Consider the following 20,132-nt stretch of genomic DNA (forward strand, 5'->3'; position numbering starts at 1 on the left):
ATAATTAGATAAATTAAAATTGGGCTTAGTCTTTTAAATTAATTTAACTGGTTTACTTTGATTAATAAATTAGATTTATTAATTAAAAGAGATTGGACTTGTGTCTTTTAATTGGATTAAAAGATAAGAACAATTAAAAGATAAGAAAAAAGAAAATTCCTGTCCTATAATTTTGTTTTGAATCGATTTGGTCCTTTATCTTTGACAATATTAGACTTAGTCTTTTATCTATCAATTTTGCTTAGATTTAGTCTTTTAGCCTAATTTATGACTCTTTTGTCCTTTTGATGATAAAGGTTAATAGTCCATTCTAATGCTCTATTTGTAATATAAATAAATATTTTTCAATAAACCTAAATTTTTATACTATTCTAGACGAGCATTAGCTACAAGATGCAAAATGAATGGATATATATGGACTAGAATTGCTCTTGAAAAACTGCCTAGGGGTAAAATTATCTGAATTGGGTTAAAGGATTATAATTAAGCAATTTTGAAATTTATCGACCTAAAACCAAAACGGGTAAATTTAAAAAACTAAAATTAATAACAGGCAGACTTAAAGGGCTAAACAAATATTTTTTTCTAAAAGATATCGGACTATTTTAGTTGGGCTTTAATTAAACTAGACCTAAGTTGAAGTCCATTAGAACTTGGGCTCAATTTTCAACGAACCTAGTTAGCTAGATAGGGCCCATGATTGAGATTAACTTTCCCATATGGAAAGGAGGATTTGACTTATCCTTAAAAGGAAAGTCAGGTGGCCATGGTGATAACTAGGCAAATTATGGAATAGTTGCCTTCATCCTTTATGGTAAGTTACCATATTGTTGAGAGAACTGCCTGTTGGAAAATAGAAGTTGTGCTATGGAAAATCACTGTATTGAAAGCGAAATTTTGGTACTACCGTGGTACAAATTGTATAAACCGATCGCTCTCCAAGGTTAACACAACTATCACTTTCTTACACGCGCACTCGTGGAAGAAAGCTTGGAACAACGAATAAAATTAACACTCAAAAATGAAAAAAAGAGAAAGGAGCTAGAAGGGAAGAGATTCTCGATTTTTTGGTGTGTAAAATGAAATGAACTCAAGCCTATTTATAGAGCCAAGCCTAAGTTATTGAAATAAATGGGACTCTATCCCATCCCCTTATAATGAAACGGATAAGTTTATGTTTAGCAAAAGGATTGAATTTGTTTATTAGATAAGCTAAAAACAAGGCTAAGAGGGCAAGGATGGTCACCATTACTCATTCTCCAACACTACCTAGAATAACCTCTAAGGTTTGAGTGACTAGGTCATTCATCTCCCAACAACACATAACTTACACATGCACGCCTCACACCTCTCAAGAATCAGGCTTCCTCTCTCTTTCTAGCTAGTGAAAAAATCTCTTTCTCCTCTTATTGGTTCTTTTTTAATTGGGAAAAATATTTTTTTAGTCCATTAAATATGCCCAATTTTAGTTTTAGTCCTATAAGTATGCCCATTTTTTATTAACTTCAGTAACTTGGAAAATTGATTAGTTTTAGTCCTCCAGTCGATTGGATTTATAATTTGCGCCGGAAAAGTGACATGGCATGACACCTAGATGCGTTTTTGTTGATTTATAATCCTATGTGGCTAAAATTATGATGTGGAAGACAAGTTGGCCATCTTTTGTGCAAGTTTGGAGAAGAAAAGTCACCTTTCTTTCCTTCAAAAGATAGCAAGAGGATGAAGATCTCGTTCCCGGTGAGTTGTGTACCGCTTTAGAGGGATTCTACACTTGAATCCTCTATGAAAGGAATTGGAGAGCGGAGCAACACTAGAAATCGGGTGAACAAAACTGACAAAAGTAATTCTCAGTTTAAATTACGCATCTTGTTCGTTCTTCATCATAGCCTTACACATGGTTTTATTAAATGTTATCTCTTATGCCCAATGCCATGGAATATCAAAGGAATACCTCTTAATTTAGATTATATTGGTTTTTAATTTTTGACTTCTTTTCTCGCTTCCACTGCGTTCTCAGGCTGTACCAATACTTTCATCGTCTTCTCAACTCCAGGTTGTATGAAATCGACAGTGCTTTTTTACAGAAACGCTAGAGAAATACTTTGTTTATTTGGAATTTTAGCTATCTAGATGAACCCTAAGGTCACCGGCCTGGTGCTCCCGTGACCTCTATTTGCTAAGTTTCTTCCGTTTATCAACCTACATGCCACGTAGTGGGCAGATTTAACGGTGAACATCCTACATTTAGTGAAATGCCAAACTTGGGTGTTTGGAAAAGGGGATAGCCCAAGAGGATTACATTTGACGAGTGTTGCATCCTCCCTACAAAGTAAGTAATCTACCTCGGTAGAATTTCATATGGTTCTTGTTAAGCGGTTAATGGGCCCGAGGCTGGACAGTTCACGAGGTACGTTAAGGTAGCATTGGGCTGCCAGTTGAAGCTTCGTTGTTCAATTCCCACTTAAATGTCCTTTCACGTGCAAGTTGGAGGTTGCATGTATGCGATTGATACCGCTATGTACCTAGGCATAACTAGTTCAATGCGGCCGTAGGGTCACTCCTTGCATGGAGGATGAGAAAGAAAAAGGTCTTTTAGGAGACATAAGGTGGTAAACATGAGATTTGGTGCTTGCCTGATATGGTTTTCACAAGTTCGATTGTCATTTTTGTTAGTCAATATGATATATTTGAAGTATTTTGATTGAGTTTTCTGTCATCGACTATTTTCTTTCACGTGCACCTACTCATGATCTTACTAAGCTTTTGCTTATGTAATTTAAATTTCTTCCTCCAAATACAGGTGATAAATTGATCAAATCAGGATTTGACTAACTTAGCAAAAAGATCAAGGTGATTAGGAAGGAGACTGAAGGTTAAACTCGTAGTTGTTCTGATTATCAAGTTTCAATTTGGTGAGTAGAAATTATTTTTAAGATTTGGGTTAGGTCATATTCAGATACTAAGGCTCAAAATAAGAGTCCTACTTTTCGGACTTGACAGGATTTTAATCAAATTTCTCAATCTAAATTTATGAGAATGGTATTTAAAGCTATAGTGCACATGAGACAATTACGTGGGTCGTTTGCACTGCGATTTTGGTTAGGTCATGCCCCGATATTAGGGCGTAAAGTAGGAATTCTACTTTTAGGAAGTGATAGTGTTGGAAAATTTTTAGTTGCAAGTAATTGAAACAACGTTATGAAATATAGCAATCGAATTAGAAATCAAAAGCAATTAAAATCACATTGGAACAAATAACATAAAAACAATTAAAAATATTATTTATGACAAGAAAATTAATCGAAAACTTACAACGAGAATTGTATCGTAACAATTCTCAGTCCAATTATAATCATTAATTTAACCGAATCGCAGAATTACTGCTTGCCTTGAAGAAAATACGTCCCATATCAATAGCACACCGGGTACAATGTAATTTCATCCAGGATAAGACGGTTGTAATTCTTTCAATTTTAGCACTATACCAAAAAAATACCTCGAACAAACACTCAAAAGCTTATTAGCGAAACTAAGTCCAAATCTATAAAATATTTCATAGAAGCCGAGAGAGAGAGAGATAGAAATCTCAAAGTTGAGAGTTTGTTGTTGTGTTCTCCAAAATGAGAAGTCGCATGCCTTTATATAGGCATGCCAAAATCCAACAATAAAGAGAGCAATAAAGAAAAAGATAATGACAATGAATCCCCCATCCAATACCGATCAAAGGCTGAATTTGAAATGTTGTTGTTTCATATCCAATAATGACATTCAATTTGCAATTTGAAACTGAAAGATTCAACATTGAAATGAATGTTGTTTCATTTCTAATAATGATATTCAAATGCAAATGAAACTGAAAGATTCAGCAATGAAAATGGATGTTCCAATTCCATGGGTTTCAATTTTGAAATCAAATTCAACACATAGAATTTTAATCAAATTTATCAATCCAAATACAACCAACACTGTTCATCAACAAGAAAAAATATATATGAAGATGTAACTATGAGAATGGTATTTATAGCTATAGTACGCATGAGACAGTTACGTGCACCTTTTCGCTGCGATTATGAATGCTAAATTTATGTTTCGAGTTCAAACATAATTTTTTGTACAATTTGATCCATTTTTGAAAATGCTCATTAGCATAAATCTTTTGTATTTTAAAAATTCAACAAAAATCACCTATATTTTAAAAATACGTGAAAAACCTCTCATATATTTTATTAAATATAGCTCATTTGTCCCTTTTCCTTAAATTAACTTAACGGTGTTAACTTTTTTTTTTTTATATGACCGCCATGCTATTTTTATTATATATTATTTCTTATTTTCATCACTGTTAGATTTTCTTTGATTAAATAATGATCGTGAGATTTGATAAATTTTAAAAATTAAAAGGTTTGGATTCAAAAATTATTTAATTTATATTATATATAAAAAATTTAAAATTATTAAAAAATATTATTATATATAAAAAAACCTACTCCACCCCCCCCCCCCCCCCCCCCCCCCCACCCAACATAACCACCCCCACCCCACGCTGCCTATCCCCTACCCAATTTTTTTAATTAATTTAATTATAGGATAATTATAATAATCAAATATATATTTTAGTTAATTAAAAATAAGTTTAAATAATTATGATTATTGTTGTATCAAAATTCACTTAAATATATATTTTTTAGTTAATTAAGAAAATTTTATATAGATATAACAATTATTTTATTTAAATTAATTTATAACTTATGATTATTATAATTGATGAATATTTATATTCATGTAGATATCTAAATATGCAAAATAAAATATAGTATATTAGTCCTTGCAATTCAAAGTTTTTTTTTAATATTCTTGATATTTAATATAAATACACTTAAGAATAAAAGAATTTATATTTTTGGAAGAGAGAAAATGCAAGAAAAAAAATTCAAAAAAAGTCAATTCGATCATAATAATTTTAGATACAATATCTGGGTATTTTAGTCAATAGAAACTAATGGAAGGGTTTTTTATTTTTAATTTATTAAATTATTGAAAAATTTTAGCCTATTTCTAAAATATAAGGGTATTTTTAACTATTTAAAAAAAAACAAAGGAAATAAAATAGAGTTTAGCCTTTTAAAAACCACGTCTTGGTATAAGTTATAGTTTTAGATTTAAATAAATTCCATCACAACTAAAGTTCATCTAATTACCCATTATGCCCATTAAATAATTTTACAATTCTCTGATTTCCCTTAATAGTGAGATTAGTTTTTGAATTTTCTACATTTTATATTTGCATAATCAATTATAATACTTTGAATCTAAATATCATAATTATTTTTTTTAAAATTAATTATTTTATGATTAATTCTCTTGAGGGGTATTCATGTAATTTACCATAAATTCTATTGGAGTACGAAAATCAGAAATTAATAAGTTTACAAGCTATTAAAAAAGGAATAATTATATCGTTTTAGGTCTGATGTAATTATATATAAACTCCTATAGTTTAAAAAATTATAATTTAATGCTCGTGGCTTGTTTCTCCAACAAATTAACCCATTGGAAAAATTCATTAAATTTACTGAAGCAAAAAAATTTGATAAATTCCGTATTTACGTTGATTAATTTACTACTAAATTAATGCAAGTAAAATAATTTTTTCCAAATCAAACTACACATCCTTATAAGGGTGATATACATTCTTACATGCATTGATACGTGTGAAGATGTATAGAGTAATTTGATTAGAAAAGATTTTTTTGGCGGGCAAGAAGTTAGTAATAAGTTAACTGGGGTAAATATGTGTTCTCTTTAATTTTTTTCATTAAAATCAATAAATTTGGTGAATTTTGCCTTACGAGGAGATTTATTTATTAGTCGAAGCAAATAAAGATGATATTAAATATAATTTTCAACTATAGGAGGTATATGTGTAATTATATTGAAGAAATAAAAGAGATAATTATATTTTGATCCCATATGAAGATATGAAATTGCACTTTCTCCACCAAAAGTTTTGAAAATACATTTACACCCCATCTGTTTACACCTGACCTCATTTTGTTAACGTTTAGATGGAGAATGCTGACTTGGGGGGAGGGGGGGACCATAAGTTTTAATTTTATTCCTTATTTAATATTTTCATATTATAATTCTGTATTTTGAAAGAAAAAAAGTAATGATATTAATCTCAATGTATATCTAAATATATTACATTTATTCATTTATAAATATAAAAATATATATAAAAATATTACATGAGGGACAAAATAAAAAATTTATATAAATATATATAATTTTTTTTTACTTAGATCAACATTTTCCATCTAAATTTTAATAAAAAAAATTAAGTGTAAATAAAGAAGTTTTAAAGAATGTGGAAGTATAATTTTAAAAAAAAATTAAAAGAAAAAATAATTTAATATTTTTAAAAATTGAAGTATAATTAATCCAAAATAAAAGTATAACTCCATGAAAAGACATTCTGTCAGACATCAAAAGCGAAATGTAGGATAAGTTATCCAAATTAGAAAATAATAATTTGCTTTTCTTCGTGGGCAAATGCTTCAGACTTCCTCAACTCCGCTTCCGTCCTGAACTTTCAACTCTTTCGATTCTCATCCATTCCTTTGAATTTGATTGCTTCTTCTCTCAATGGGTTTCCTTTATCTCGCTATCAGAATACCCAGAGCCATTTCCATCATCACCTTCTTTGCCAACATCTTCACTCACGCCAGATTCCTGTTCATTGGCACACTCGCCCAACTGGGCCTCTACAAGCCACCCCCTGAAGAAGAGCCTAATTCCAGGGACAATTCTGAGAACTATATTCTTATCTTAGATGGCTCTTCCCCTTCTCTTGTTCCAATCCCAGTGAACGTTGTGACTGCAGCTATCAAGAAAAGAGTTCCCCGTGTTCAATTTCAAGATTTTATCAGACGACGACAAGGAGGAGAAGAAGAGGAATTGTCTGAGCTGATCGTGTGCAGTATTTGCTTGGAGTGTATAGAATGGTGTGATGAGATCAGGGAGCTCTGCAACTGCAGCCATGTGTTCCACAGTGGGTGTTTGGACACTTGGCTTGATGAGGGACAGGTCACTTGCCCTTTGTGCAGGTCTATGCTGTTAACCCCGAGAACAATTCTTACCAGTTGTAATGAAAATCGAGATGGGTTGCCGCAAAACGATGCCCATTTGGTTGATAACTGATTCTTTCAGGTTATATTTGAATTATTTTCTCGTACAGTCGCGCGCATTAGAATGCTTTTATGAGTTGTGCAAGTTTTGGTGATCCATTTTCTTGATTTTTGTTTTTCGTTTGATAGCTGCTGATTGATGTACTACGATGTGACTCTTGATTGTGTATTCTGCATTGCTGTTTCTCCAATGGTTTTAGGCTCCAAAAACAAATCTTGATTATTGTCAATAGCTTGAGCTATGATAAAAATCCTCAAATAGCTAACTATAAGTAGATGGAGCCAGTCAGAAGAGTGGAGGTTTTGATTCATAGGTAGTTTGTATTCTGTTCTTGCAATTAGAGATTGTCTTCTTAGATGAGCTCCAAGATTTGTATAACTTCAGCAAATGTTAAAGTTGCATTAGCATAAGTTCTTCAAATTGTTGACTGATACCCGTTAGGATCTCCTATTCCAATATGGTGTTTTTTCATTGTATTCCACAGAATACAAAAAAACCACTTGATTGTTATACCTTATGTCAGACAATTGAAAAACTGGTGGAAAGACTCCAGAGTTTACTGAACCAAAAAGCTCTTGACATCACCGAAAGGTCCAAAGCAAATGTTACACTGGTGACTCGAGGGATTATTTAATTTGTGAGGGGCTGCTTCTAATCCTCATAGGACTACCGGTGAAATAAACTAATAAATTCTTTTGCAGCTTTGCATAGTGCCACTAGTCATTTGGAAATTAAGATGAGGCATCATGATTGAGACATCTGCTTTTAAATTGTTACGCTCCTCTTAATACAATTCATTCCCTGTGCTCTGATTACATAGACTTGTATGTATGGATATCCATCTGCTTTTTTCAGTTCTTTAGAACGCGAGGGAATAATTGGTTTGATTTTGTAACATATTATTCCTTTTCTGTTCTGCTGCTTGAATCTTGATTGCCATGTTTTTCTTGTTTTCTCTTGATTTTGTCTAGCATAAGAAAGAAATATCTTAGGGATAGTCGACTTATTTCCATCTCTGAATTTGTTGCATATTTAGTCATAGAAATTTCATCAGCTAAAGAGAGGTGACACAAATGATATGCTTGTGTTAGTTATTAGTTGTTTTCTGTAGGTGACCTATCTCTGTAGTATTTCCATGAACACAAAAGTATTGAACCAAATTTGTCAGGCTGACTCCTGCAAGTTCACCTACAGCCATCTACAAGCTGTGAATGAGTTAATTTCTTTATGAAGCGTGAGGGAGAACTAGTAACTCATTCTCAGAATGTTATTACTATTTTACTATACTAACTACCCCATTAATGGTAATAGTTTCGAGCTTCATCAGTATTGGAAAGTCTGTGATTTATACATAACAATTGATCCCATGTCGATGGAACACAAAGCAAAACTAGGTAAACCAAACTAGTATAAAACAAAGAGTAGTTTCATACCTAGACTCTGTTTTAGTACGAAATACTAAATCATACCACCTTAAGCATTTTAGCATGCAGAAGATCTGGAAATGATGGTGCAGAAATCATGTGGTCTCTGAATGAGACACGCATATTATGAATAATTATGCTCTTCCCAAATCCAGAACTTATTCCATATCAGGTGAATGTAATGGTAATGGTTGGTAATGGTTTATTATAATTTTTAGTGATATAAATATCTCATTCTTCCAATGAGTTTGGGGAAATAGCATCTTCAAATTGCAGCAGCATGTAATCGTGGCATTGCAGTTCTGACAGAAATAGGACTTCTCACATCATGTACACCATCAGTCCATATCAGGCTCCCAAAATAATATCCAGCACTCAGTTGATGCATCGAGCTGACTGTCACTGTGAAGGAGATTTTCTTGGTCATGGAGTTAAAAATCAATATAGGGGGGTTTACAAGTACAATTGTACCAGTTGGAGGTTCAACTATGACATGGTATATGGAGTTTGTCGCTCCAACATTAGTTACCGTTCTGGTTAAGGTAGTTGAGTTTCCAAGATATGGTATAGTTATGGAAGGTAAATTTACATCTAGTAATGAGACTGTTTTTGGACACGTTACAGGTTTCCCTGTTAGTCGAGAGATAGCAGAGTTGTTGTACTCCATGCTGCAAAGATAATTGATATAGTCACTTTCATCCATGTCATATACCAATCCTGGGCATGCAGCACCATTTGGGTTTGCAATTCCACCCCCAAAATCAAAAGGATCAGCAAGCTTATGTGGGTCTCCTTCAGCAAAGATTGGAACGCCATATGGATCACTCATCCAAGCTTCAGTAACAATTTGGCTAGAAATTAGAATTCGTGAAGGAATATATTGGTTTAGTTTGTATTAGTTGTGGAGAAAGGGAAAAAGGTTCACCTGTCGTGGTAAGTGCAGATCTGATTGCAGCAGGTGACCAATCAGCATGTAGTGCCCTGAGAAGAGCCACAATGCCAGCAATGTGCGGAGTAGCCATTGATGTCCCAGAAAGCATAGTGAAACCTTGTTCTGCGGATGTATCAAGAGCAGAGGTTGCAGCTATTATTTGCACTCCTGGTGCAGCTATATCTGGCTGTTCGATGTGTGAGCAAAGGGGCCAGGAAAGTCAAATTGAGACGATTACATTTTTAAATTTCACATGAATGAAAAATAAGTACTTTTCTTAGTTCAATGCAGTAATATCCGTAACTAAGATTCTCCAGTGTCAACCTATACCTAATCAGCTTTTGGTAGGAGTATAAGTTCCTGGAATTACATGTCTTGTGATTCTTGCAGCTTAATTAGGGAGTGTATGAGGTAAGCTTCTGTTCATTCATACACTGAATGAATTTAGGCAGTTATATATTTAGTATAGAGTTCAGAGAGCCGCTATCTTTATTAGTAACTCTATGTACCTTGAGTACTGAAGCTGCAACAGTGTTAGGGCCTCTTGATGAGAATTCGGCAATCTTGGCTGGGACAGCCTTGCCCACAAGAGTTGGAGGAGGGCTTAGTTTCACCACTGGATGTCTGATTGAAGAAGATAAATCAAGGATGAACAGCTTACTGAATCATGGTTCTGTGGATAAGAAACTGGAGTCTAATGAGAGGTTGGTGAGAGGTTTTACCCGGCTGAACGGATGTAGAACAGGATCTGGGTGCCGACCTCGTAATCAACTTCTGCACAGGGGAAGCTGCGGCATTGAGCTGTGATATCATTGGGAGGCTTGGAAACAATCACGCCAACACCACCTGCTACTCTGACTGATCGTGCTGCGATTTGTGTCACAATTCGACTGGACACTGTTGTGAAACAAAGAACTACCTTTCCAGCAACAAGATTAGGCTTGAGGTTAAGATCTTCACACACGCTGTAAAAACACAAATGGGATGTTAATTTTATATAAATAAATGACTTCGTGTATCCAAACAATACATCTTTGAAGAGCTACCCCGCTGTGGCATCGGGGCCTCCATCTGCAGGGTAGAAAAGCCCTGTGAAGCCTTCTTCCTTTCCCGTATAGATAGACTGACCCTGCAAGGGTTTTCCTTGGAAAATCAGTATCAATGCCTTGATGCATCTGGCGAACCATAAATTACTCACCTGAAAGGTTTTGTTGTTTCCAAGAGTGATTTGGGTTGGGTATGCTCTATCCATGGTGCTGGCTGCGACAGTTATAATCCATGGTGCTGTGTTTTTGACAGTCTGTGGTAACGGGCCATCATTTCCAGCTCCACAGACAACGGTGATGCCTCTTGCAATGGCATGGAAGGAGCCTATGGCAATGGCATCACGTCCGTCAACTTCAGAGTAGAGAGGAAGAGAAGCAGCTGCAATTGATAAAGTTAAGACATGGACTCCATCCTTGATTGCTTCATCAAATGCTTTGAGTATATCAGCTGATGCACACTGTCCACCTGAAAGTTTCCAGCAGACCTTGTAAATGGCCAGTCGAGCACGGGGAGCACCTCCTCTTGCCGTTCCTAGACCAACACCATCGTAGCTGACGTTTGCCACATAAGCACCAGCTGCGGTGCTGGATACGTGAGTCCCATGACCTTCTGCATCTCGGGCAGACAAAATTTCGCCCAATCTTGTCAAATTCAATGTTCGCCCAATCTCAGCTAGTAGTCCATCGACAAACCACCGAGCTCCAATCAGCTTTTTGTTACAATGTTTAGCAGCACTGAATTGATCTCCAGATTGGCAGAATCCCTTCCACCCAGAAGGGATTTCTCCCAGCCCTTCATCACGAAAAGCTTTAGACTCCGGCCATATTCCTACAGGTAAATCACCATTAACTGTATTCATGTAGCAGCAAGCAATGAGAAAATTTTGTGGGGGGAAGTTGAGAACTATTAACCTGTATCTAGGACACCTATAATAACTCCGTCGCCCATATTACTTTTATTTAGAAGATTATTTGGTGTTTGAGGAGAGAGACCCAAATAATCCCAGCTTCTTGTTGTTTGCAGCTTGTAAAACGAATTTGGCATCACGCCTACTACATCAGGATGCTCTGTCAAAATGTATCATCTTCATCAGAAACCAGTATATACAAGTAAGCAAATGCCTTTAAGGTTCTTGTTCTTACCAGATAGTTGTTGTGCTTGAGATGCTGTTAGTTTAGCTGCAAATCCAGAAAACCCGTGCCTGTAACTGTACACCATCGACTCTTTGGCCAATTCCTTGCTGCACAATGGATTATTTTCAGTTAGCCATCGACATTCTCTATCTGTTTTTATGAATATTAATCATTATCTGCAAAGAAATACTAGCGCCTTTCTTTATTACCTTCCCATTAAGTTAGTAAGCATGTCATGATGTGAATCTGTTACGAGTTTTGGGTCGTTATGTTGCCTCTCTCCAAGATAAACAATGTAGACCTGTTGACTCATCACAATGACAATTTGCAGCATTACTGATTTTCTTCAACATGTATATCGACAGTAGTCACAACAAGAGAGAGAGAGAGAGAGAGACTTACTGACACATTACTACTCTCAGCAAAGGCCAGCCTTAGAGTTTTGTCATGGCCATCAAGCAGACAAACAAGAAGCTGAATGAGGAGTAGAGTAAAGAATGAAATGGTATTGCTCATCTTATCCATGAACAGTAACCAGACCAGACTAAGATCTTATATATTGTAGTCGTCGAGATTCAGTGATGCTATTGCTCCCAAGCAGGTTTCCTTTTATAGCGATGAACTCGTGAGATTACTAAACGAGTAAGCGATATCGACCCAAACTTTTTTTACTGAAAAAGGTAGATATAAGATGTTATGGGATTGCTTCTACGATCCCATTCCAATGGTGCATTACGCAGAAGATTATTATACTCCAAGCATGCACCCTCCTCTCCCTTTCCAATTTAGTTTTTGCCATTAGTTAACTTGTTGTAGAAGCTGTAAATTCCAAACATTATGACATGTGGATGTGCGTTTTTACCAAATAAGCTCTTCAAAACATTTTATACGGAGATGTTTGACAATTTATATGATGCTGTAAGAGTTTGGTAAAAGTTTCAGAGATTGAGCGTATAGGATCCAAAATTAAGATGTTAGGAAAGGAATTGTCTTTTGAATTTTTTGGAAGTTCTTAACTTAATTTGTAAGATTATCAAATTCCTTCAATTTTTACCATATTAATTACAAAATCTTGAATACTATCATCTGTATAAACTCTTATTTATTTTATTCAAATACTTTGAGAGGATTTTTAAAATAAAAATTCAACATTTTATAAGTTTTAAAAATATTTTATAAGATGCATGTGCTTTATCTTATAAGGCCTAAAAACATCTTATAAGATGTAAGTATTTATAAGATATTTTAAATAAATTTAGTCAAACACCCTCTTGTTCACATAAAACTACTCGAACTTAGGATAATTTTTTAACCTTACAGTTAAAATATTTAACAATTGAATTTTTGAGGGTTTTTTTTTTTTTTTGTTTGAGTTATCTTAGGATATATTTGAATTGATAAATTTGAAGTTATGGATTTCAAATCTAATATTTTTCTTGGATTTATTTGGATGATTTTAAATTCAAAAGGTTTTAAATCCTTAAACTATAAATTTGGACTATATTTTGTTGAATATTGTTGGATTTTTAATTTTTTTCAATATAAAATCATTTGAAATCCTTTTTTTTTTAAATTTCATCAATTTAAACATAATAATCTTAGAGATAAGATTTTTGATAAAATACAAAATTAATACTTAGTATATTTAAAATATATGATTTTTCTAACCAATAATTTTTTTCTTGACACATTGAAAAAATTCAAAAATTTTCATAAATTAGTATTTGGTTAAAAGTAACATGATTTTGGTCAACCATTGTTCTGCTATATATATATAGATTAATTTAGACTTCATGCTATGCATGATTATATATATATTATATGAGGATTACTTTCAAATGATTATGGCATTCTATTAAATAAATATAGATCACTTTTTGCACATATCCAACCCTATATATAAAAAAATGTAAAGAATTAGTTAAATGTATTCTATTTATTATATAATTAATCTTCCATAAAAAATTATATTAAAATGCATAAATATAAAATGAACTCACTTATTAAAAGATAAAATATAAAGCAAAAACATAAATTTATGTTTAATGAATTATAAAGAAGACAACTGAAAGGGTAAAAGAAGAAAGATGGATGATAAAAAGAAAAAATAATTTACATATTTTTAAAATCTCAATATCATTTCATCAATTTGATCCAAAAGATAAGGAGTAAATTAAATATGAATGAGGAAATAAAATAAGTAAAAATAAAAATAAAATGACTAAATTCAATTAAATCAGAAATATCGCAACATTATCATCGGACATAAAAGAATAGATAACTTTCATTGGCACAATAAAAGATGAAAATTAATGCGTAAAAAAATAATAAATTGAACAAAAACAAATCAATAATTAAAACAACCAATATTTATCATACATTTGTCTAAAAGCTTGAATACATTAATAGAAAAGCTTAGCAAAACAAAGAAAAACTATAATAATTAAAAAGATAAAATATGCAAAAATTTAAAATACGAAATGGGTAAAAATGCATAAATAGGCAATAATTGTTATATTTTAATATAAAAATAAAAAAAAGATCAAATTAATATGCTATAGGCTTATAGCAACTTGCAAATCGTGTTGCTCTCTAAGTAATTTTTGGATTGTACGGAGCAGTGTAGCACAATAAAGTAGAAATGGAAGATAGTAGACCTTTTGAAGGATAAAATATGAAATTTTATTACCATGAAAACTCAATTTAATAACCAATAGTTAATGTATTGAAGTGAATTAAGAATTTTAAATGTAATAGTGTAAATTATATATATGTTAGACAAAGTGAATCACAAAATAAGATTTTCTCCCGTTGATCAGAGGAATGAGCTAAAATTCAAGTCCAAAATTGAGAAATACTATTGATGCGTGCAAAACTGTATGGGTAGAATAACTTGTGGATTTGAGCTCCTTGATGGGCCAAATACGTTGCAAGCTTAAAAAATGAAAATCTGTGGAAAAAAAAATATTAGCACTCTAACGCCCAAGTTAGTATGTAATATTAAAATAATAATATTAAAAGGAGAAAACACGAAATGAGATAACAAGCTATGGTGAAAAGAGCGAATACAGTGAGTGTGTATAGTAGAATTTCGCTTGTGAATTTCTAAAAAATTGTCCCCCTGCTAAAGGACGCCAAACCTAGTCTTATGCTCGAAGTCCCTTCGTGAGGAGGGAGTCTGGTCCCCTAGAGAGTAGGGGAGGTCGTTGCTAGTAGCTAAGTCCAACTCGATCAGAAGTCCTCAACAGTGTAAGGATCCCACTTCTCCAAGAGTTTTGCCTTTTCGGATCTCCTCGTTAGGTTCTGCTCAAATGACGTTTAGTCACCTGGACAAGTGATCCCTAGCAGCCAGTGTAGCATTGGGCTTCTTGGCCTCCCAAAGACTAGGCTTTCTCCTAGGCTCTGACTCTCTTAGGCCATAGCTCAGGGAAGGTCCATGAGGCATTCTCAGGTCTCTTTGGGCCATTGGGCCTCCTTGGCCTGTTATTAGGCTAACAAATGGGCCTCACCTTAGGCCGCCTATTTATGATCACATCATTCAGCCCTTACTCTGAGAAGAATGAAGTATGTCTAATCATTCTTAGAGTAGAGAGTTCCTTTTGGTGGGAGGGAGCCTCTATCTCCCCCAGATAGAGTCCTTCTTGGAAGGGATGTCCTTATTCCAAAACAAAATTTGGGGGACATGCCCCTCAAATTTCGGGATCTGCTCTGTCGGATATGATTTGAAAATATAGGGTCTAGCCAGTATGGGGGGTGCGCGCGTGCCTATCATCCCCTGCTCCTAGTGGGGTGATGGTAACCACCCCTGCACACGTCCACTTCCTTGGTAACATCCCAATGAGAGACAGTTAGTTGGCTTGAGTGTGATTAACCACCCTTTTTCTCTTTATCTTCTTTGGCAGCATCCTTCCCACTTCCTCCTTCCTCCTCCTCCCTCCCCCCCTACTTGGAGAGAGGTTTTTTAGCATTAGAGGTTCTTCATTTTATTTTTGTAAGTTTTCTTTCACTTAACTACATCATCTTCTTTTTAGGATTTCTTCATCTCTTTGCATTGTGTATTTTGTCTATGACTTCCTCAACTGAGTTTGTGAGGTTCATGGGTGAACGGATGGCTGGCGAGGATCCCTTTAAGGCCACTTCTTGGAGGACAAGCCTTGGTTTGTCCGTCTTTGGTGGGGCCAGGAGGTGAAGCCTGAGGTAGCCGCTGCTACTCTGCGTCGCCTGCTGGAATATCCTGAGAGGAGGAGGAGGAGGATGCAGGGGAGAACGAGGAGGAAGGTTAAAGGGAAGAAGCAAGGACCCCCGTTGTGGGGGGCTGAGCCCCCTCTTCCCTTAAACTAGCCGACGTTTGTTGTCTAGTGGAGGGATACAGGATTCCTTCCGATTATACTATGTATGTTCCCTCCTCTTATAGTCAACCGGACTCGCGAACTTCCCAATTGTTTGTGCTTTTTCACCACCCAACTCCTGGTCGGTATTTGCTTCCCTATCCCTGATCTTTATGAGGAGGTTGCCCATCTTTTTCAAATCCCTCTTGATCAAGTACTCCCCAATTCCTTCATCTGATGGCTAGTTTTGCCATGGTGCTTTGATTCAATTGTGGTCCTGTTTACAAAATATTTTTTCTAATTATTTACTAAATTTAGGAAAAGTAATTATCAATTAAACCCATAATTATATATAAAAATATATGAATATTACAATCATGATCATTAAGTAATTTTTTGAGATAAATACAAATTAAATTAGTATCACAATCTTGGAGATATGATTTTGGACAAATATAAAATAAATATTTAATATTCTTAAATACATTATATTTCTAACCAATAAAAGTTCTTCTTGATAATTAACAATTCAATATAATTTTGGAGATAAAATTTCCAATATATATATATAGAATAGATATACTATAATTAAAATAGATGTTTTTTTCTATCCAATAATTTTTTCCTTGACAATAAAAAAAATTATTAAATTTTGAAGACAAGATTTTGTATAAAATACAAAACAAATACTTAATATATTTAAAATAGATTATTTTTCTAACCAATAATTTTTTTTAACATCTAAAAAAATTCAAAATTCTTATAAATTAGTATTCGATCAAAATTAACTTAATTTTGGTCTACTACCATTTTACTATGTGTGGATATCGATATACATTTCAAATTTAAATTCTAAATATTGATGGAGTGGCTCAACACGTGTCCCAAATTAATCTTTTCCACATATACCAATCACGTTAAAGGCTATATAATAATAAATTTTAATTCTCTATTCTCTACGTCAATCACTCGTCTTTATTTTTCGTATCAAATTCACTATAACAGCTCCCCATCTTTTAAAAGCATTTTATAGAATCTAATTAAAATGAATTACATATTCCACTAATAAAAAATAAAACTCAAAATACTCACACGCTTCAATAATTTGAAAAAACTCATATATCAAATAATTTCCTTTTTTTGTTTTGTAGCTAAAAGAAATGAAAACTCCAAAAATTAAAGACACTTACTCCATTTAATCACGAAAAATACTAACTACACCACAAAAATTTGGGGTGAATAGCAATTTACCCCATGTGATATTAAAAATGAGCACATTAGTTCTCTATGAAAAAAAATATAGAAATTTACCCCCCTATACTTTTTTAAAATAAAGCAATTTACCTCCTTATATAAGAGGTAAATTGCTTCATTTTAAAAAATATAAGGAGGTAAATTGTTGTATTTTAAAAAATACAAGGAGGTAAATCGTTATTTATTTTTTCATAAGGGGGTAATTTGCTCATTTGCAATATCACAAGGGGGTTGATTGCATTTTCCCCCAAATATTTGCATAGATCTAATCCACATATTGTATTTATTTAAAATTTATTTAAAATTGTTTTTCGAAATAGCTCAGAAAATCCCGTGTTTTACAAATAGGCTAAAATACTCCCATAGTGCTTGGGTTCGTTTTTTGAGTGTTTTGTGGAGATAGAGAGAGAAAAAGAAAGATAAATAAGTGATTGTTAGAGATAGTATGTATGTTTGGATTTGTTTTTTGAGATAATTTAAAATAAGTATTGTATATTTAATATCGTATTTTGGAAGAAAAAAATTACTATTCATTATCAAATCATGTCTTTTTTATATATATTTATGTATATGTATGTATCTATGCTAAAACAGTTAAAACACTTAGACAAGATATTTCTGAATGATGACAAACATTAGGTATGTTTTGACACGTTCCGAAAAGAACTTGAAAATAGAAACAAACGTAGAACACGTATTTCCATGGGAAGGCGAGTGCGAGGAGAAAAACTAATCTAATTCAGACTAAAAACAATTGACAGTGGTTGGGTTGAAAAAGATTCGGATGTCTAAAGGTGTATCGTTGATGACTTTAAAGAGACATTTGAAGTTATCCAGAGGGACAGAGTACCTCATATGTGTGGTTATGGGATCCATGCACAGGAACTGCTAAAACCATATGCAAAAGATGAAATTTGTAACGCTTTGTCTCATATGACTCCATTCTAAATTTTGAATGATTTGCATCTTCCTTATGATATTTACTCAACTCACATTGTATTTGATATGTATACATGAGAAATGTCTATAATACCCTTAATGAAGGGCATTTCAGTCTTTTCGTTCTGGATCCGAGTCTTTTTATCGGTCGGGTCGGAGCGGACTCAACCCGAACCCGACTATCCACTTGAAGACCCAGGCAACGAAAACTGTCCGATAACGGACGTAAGCTAGCAGGATAAGGCCACGTGGCCCATTCAACAGTGTCCAGCTAAGCCCTATAAATACCTCAAAATGCTACATTTTGAGGTAATGAATATGGAGCCTTTTGATCTACGTCTTTGATCGTATACTTTTACCTCGATCAACCTAACTTGAGCGTCGGAGGGTCGTTGTCGGGGACGTGCCCGACGAGCTCTTATTCTCGGAACCCAACACTTGATCTTTGTGGAATTAGCTAACAGTAGTGAGGTCGCTCATCCAAATCGCTGAATTCGAATAAGATCAGTATTAATTCCCAAATTCAAAAAACTCGATAATCTCACCCAGTGTCGGCCTATTAGTTTGTGTAATGTTATCTACAAAATTGTGTCAAAAGTCATAACTAATAGGCTGGAGCTAATTCTTGATCTTATTATTCCCCTACTCAATCTGAATTCATCGTAAGTCGATTGACTATAGATATCATCCTTCTTGCATTTGAAATTAACCACTTTCTGGGGTCTTAGTCTAGTAGTATGAAAGGATTCTTGGCCTTAAAGCTCGACATCAGCAAGGCATACAACAACAAATGGGCTTTCCTGAAATAGGTGATGTACAAGCTCAGTTTCCCTCACTTTTTCATTGAGTTAATATGCTTTTGATCACTGTTGTTTCTTACTCCGTTGTGGTTAATGGAAAGTGTTCTGGTAATTTATCTCCTCAACAATGTCTTCGTCAATAGGAAGGTCACAAAAGGAGGTTTTCTGATCCATTAAGGATAAAATGTGAAGTCGTATTCACGGTGGCATGAAAAGGACATTTCCCAACCCGACAAAGGAGTTTTGATCAAGACATCATTCAAGCTATTTTGGCGTATGTACTGTCCTGTTTTAGCTTACCAAATAGGTTACTTCACGAACTTGAGATGTAGGCGGCTAATTTCTAGTGGAAGAATAAAGAAAACAAGAAAATTCGTTAGATATCTTGAAAACTTATGTCCACCCTGGAGTGGGTTTCCGACAACTCAAGTCCTTCAATCTGGCAATGTTATCTAAACAACTCTAGAGGTTTCTTACATGACCGAAAACCTTTTGACTAGGGTTCTCAAGACTCGGTATTTTCCTCATTCATCTATCTTGGGAGCCAAGCCGAGATATCACCCCTCTTACAGATGGCGCAACATGCTCAAAGGCCTGAACCTTCTTGTATCCGGCATGCAGTGGAGAGTGAGTTCAATACAACTATCAATTTTTGGAGGATAAATAGTTCCATGACCTATTTCTTTTAGAATTATCAGACGGATACCTCTTTCTAGAATAGTTTCTAAAGTGTTCGGCCTAATTCATCAAACTACATGTGAATGGATATCGGTCTCATTGCTGAGACCTTTTGGGACATGGACAAACAAGTTATCCGGTAGATTTTGATAGGCCATTGGGATTTCAACGAAATTATTGTGTGGCACTATCCAACATGAAATACACCTACTGAAGGTGTATATTTGTGTTTTTGCTTCCGATTAAGGTAGGTAATAATAAGATGTGTATATTACAGAAACTAACTATGTTGAATTAAGTATATTATTATATGGTAACAAAATTCACGTTGGGGGACCCACAATTCTAAGAGATTTCTTTATTTAACAGTGAGGATTTAAAAGGAAATTAAGAATCAAAAGAGAGAAGAT

At 34.0% G+C, this 20,132-nt stretch overlaps 2 protein-coding genes and 1 long non-coding RNA gene across 5 annotated transcripts; 2 read left to right on the plus strand and 1 right to left on the minus strand.

Annotated features, from left to right (window-relative positions):
• Nucleotides 6,505-7,378, plus strand: LOC105164404 (RING-H2 finger protein ATL80-like). The gene has a single exon (XM_011083052.2). The coding sequence runs from the start codon at nt 6,646-6,648 to the stop codon at nt 7,198-7,200; it is 555 nt and encodes a 184-aa protein (XP_011081354.1). The 5' UTR covers nt 6,505-6,645; the 3' UTR covers nt 7,201-7,378.
• Nucleotides 7,770-12,284, minus strand: LOC105164407 (subtilisin-like protease SBT3.5). Of its 2 annotated transcripts, XM_011083054.2 has the most exons (10): nt 12,126-12,284; nt 11,933-12,024; nt 11,733-11,830; nt 11,502-11,657; nt 10,742-11,418; nt 10,590-10,672; nt 10,266-10,508; nt 10,053-10,167; nt 9,538-9,730; nt 7,770-9,446 (listed from the first exon to the last, which is right to left on the minus strand). In XM_011083054.2, exons 1-10 carry the CDS (start codon nt 12,246-12,248, stop codon nt 8,878-8,880), a joined length of 2,349 nt encoding a protein of 782 aa, XP_011081356.1. In that variant the 5' UTR covers nt 12,249-12,284; the 3' UTR covers nt 7,770-8,877. The 2 variants fall into 2 exon arrangements, with proteins under 2 accessions (XP_011081356.1, XP_011081355.1); XM_011083053.2 differs by having other exon boundaries at nt 10,590-11,418.
• On the plus strand, nt 11,283-12,432 carry LOC105164406. 2 transcript variants are annotated; one of them, XR_848023.2, is made up of 3 exons: nt 11,283-11,424; nt 11,614-11,699; nt 12,055-12,432. It is a non-coding gene; the product is annotated as an uncharacterized LOC105164406 (long non-coding RNA). The 2 variants fall into 2 exon arrangements; XR_848024.2 differs by having other exon boundaries at nt 12,089-12,432.

This window comes from Sesamum indicum, linkage group LG6 (genome assembly GCF_000512975.1).
Source record: "Sesamum indicum cultivar Zhongzhi No. 13 linkage group LG6, S_indicum_v1.0, whole genome shotgun sequence".
Classification (NCBI taxonomy): domain Eukaryota; kingdom Viridiplantae; phylum Streptophyta; class Magnoliopsida; order Lamiales; family Pedaliaceae; genus Sesamum; species Sesamum indicum.

Bases quoted from the DNA above. Each gene is read 5' to 3' on its own strand.
- LOC105164404 (XM_011083052.2), top strand. From the start codon at position 6,646: ATGGGTTTCCTTTATCTCGCTATCAGAATACCCAGAGCCATTTCCATC.
- LOC105164407 (XM_011083053.2), bottom strand. From the start codon at position 12,248: ATGGATAAGATGAGCAATACCATTTCATTCTTTACTCTACTCCTCATT. The intron at 10,509-10,589 runs GTAGCTCTTCAA...GTGTTTTTACAG, and splicing joins GGCCCCGATGCCACAGCGGG to CGTGTGTGAAGATCTTAACC. The intron at 9,731-10,052 runs GTACATAGAGTT...CACATCGAACAG, and splicing joins TTGCAGCTTCAGTACTCAAG to CCAGATATAGCTGCACCAGG.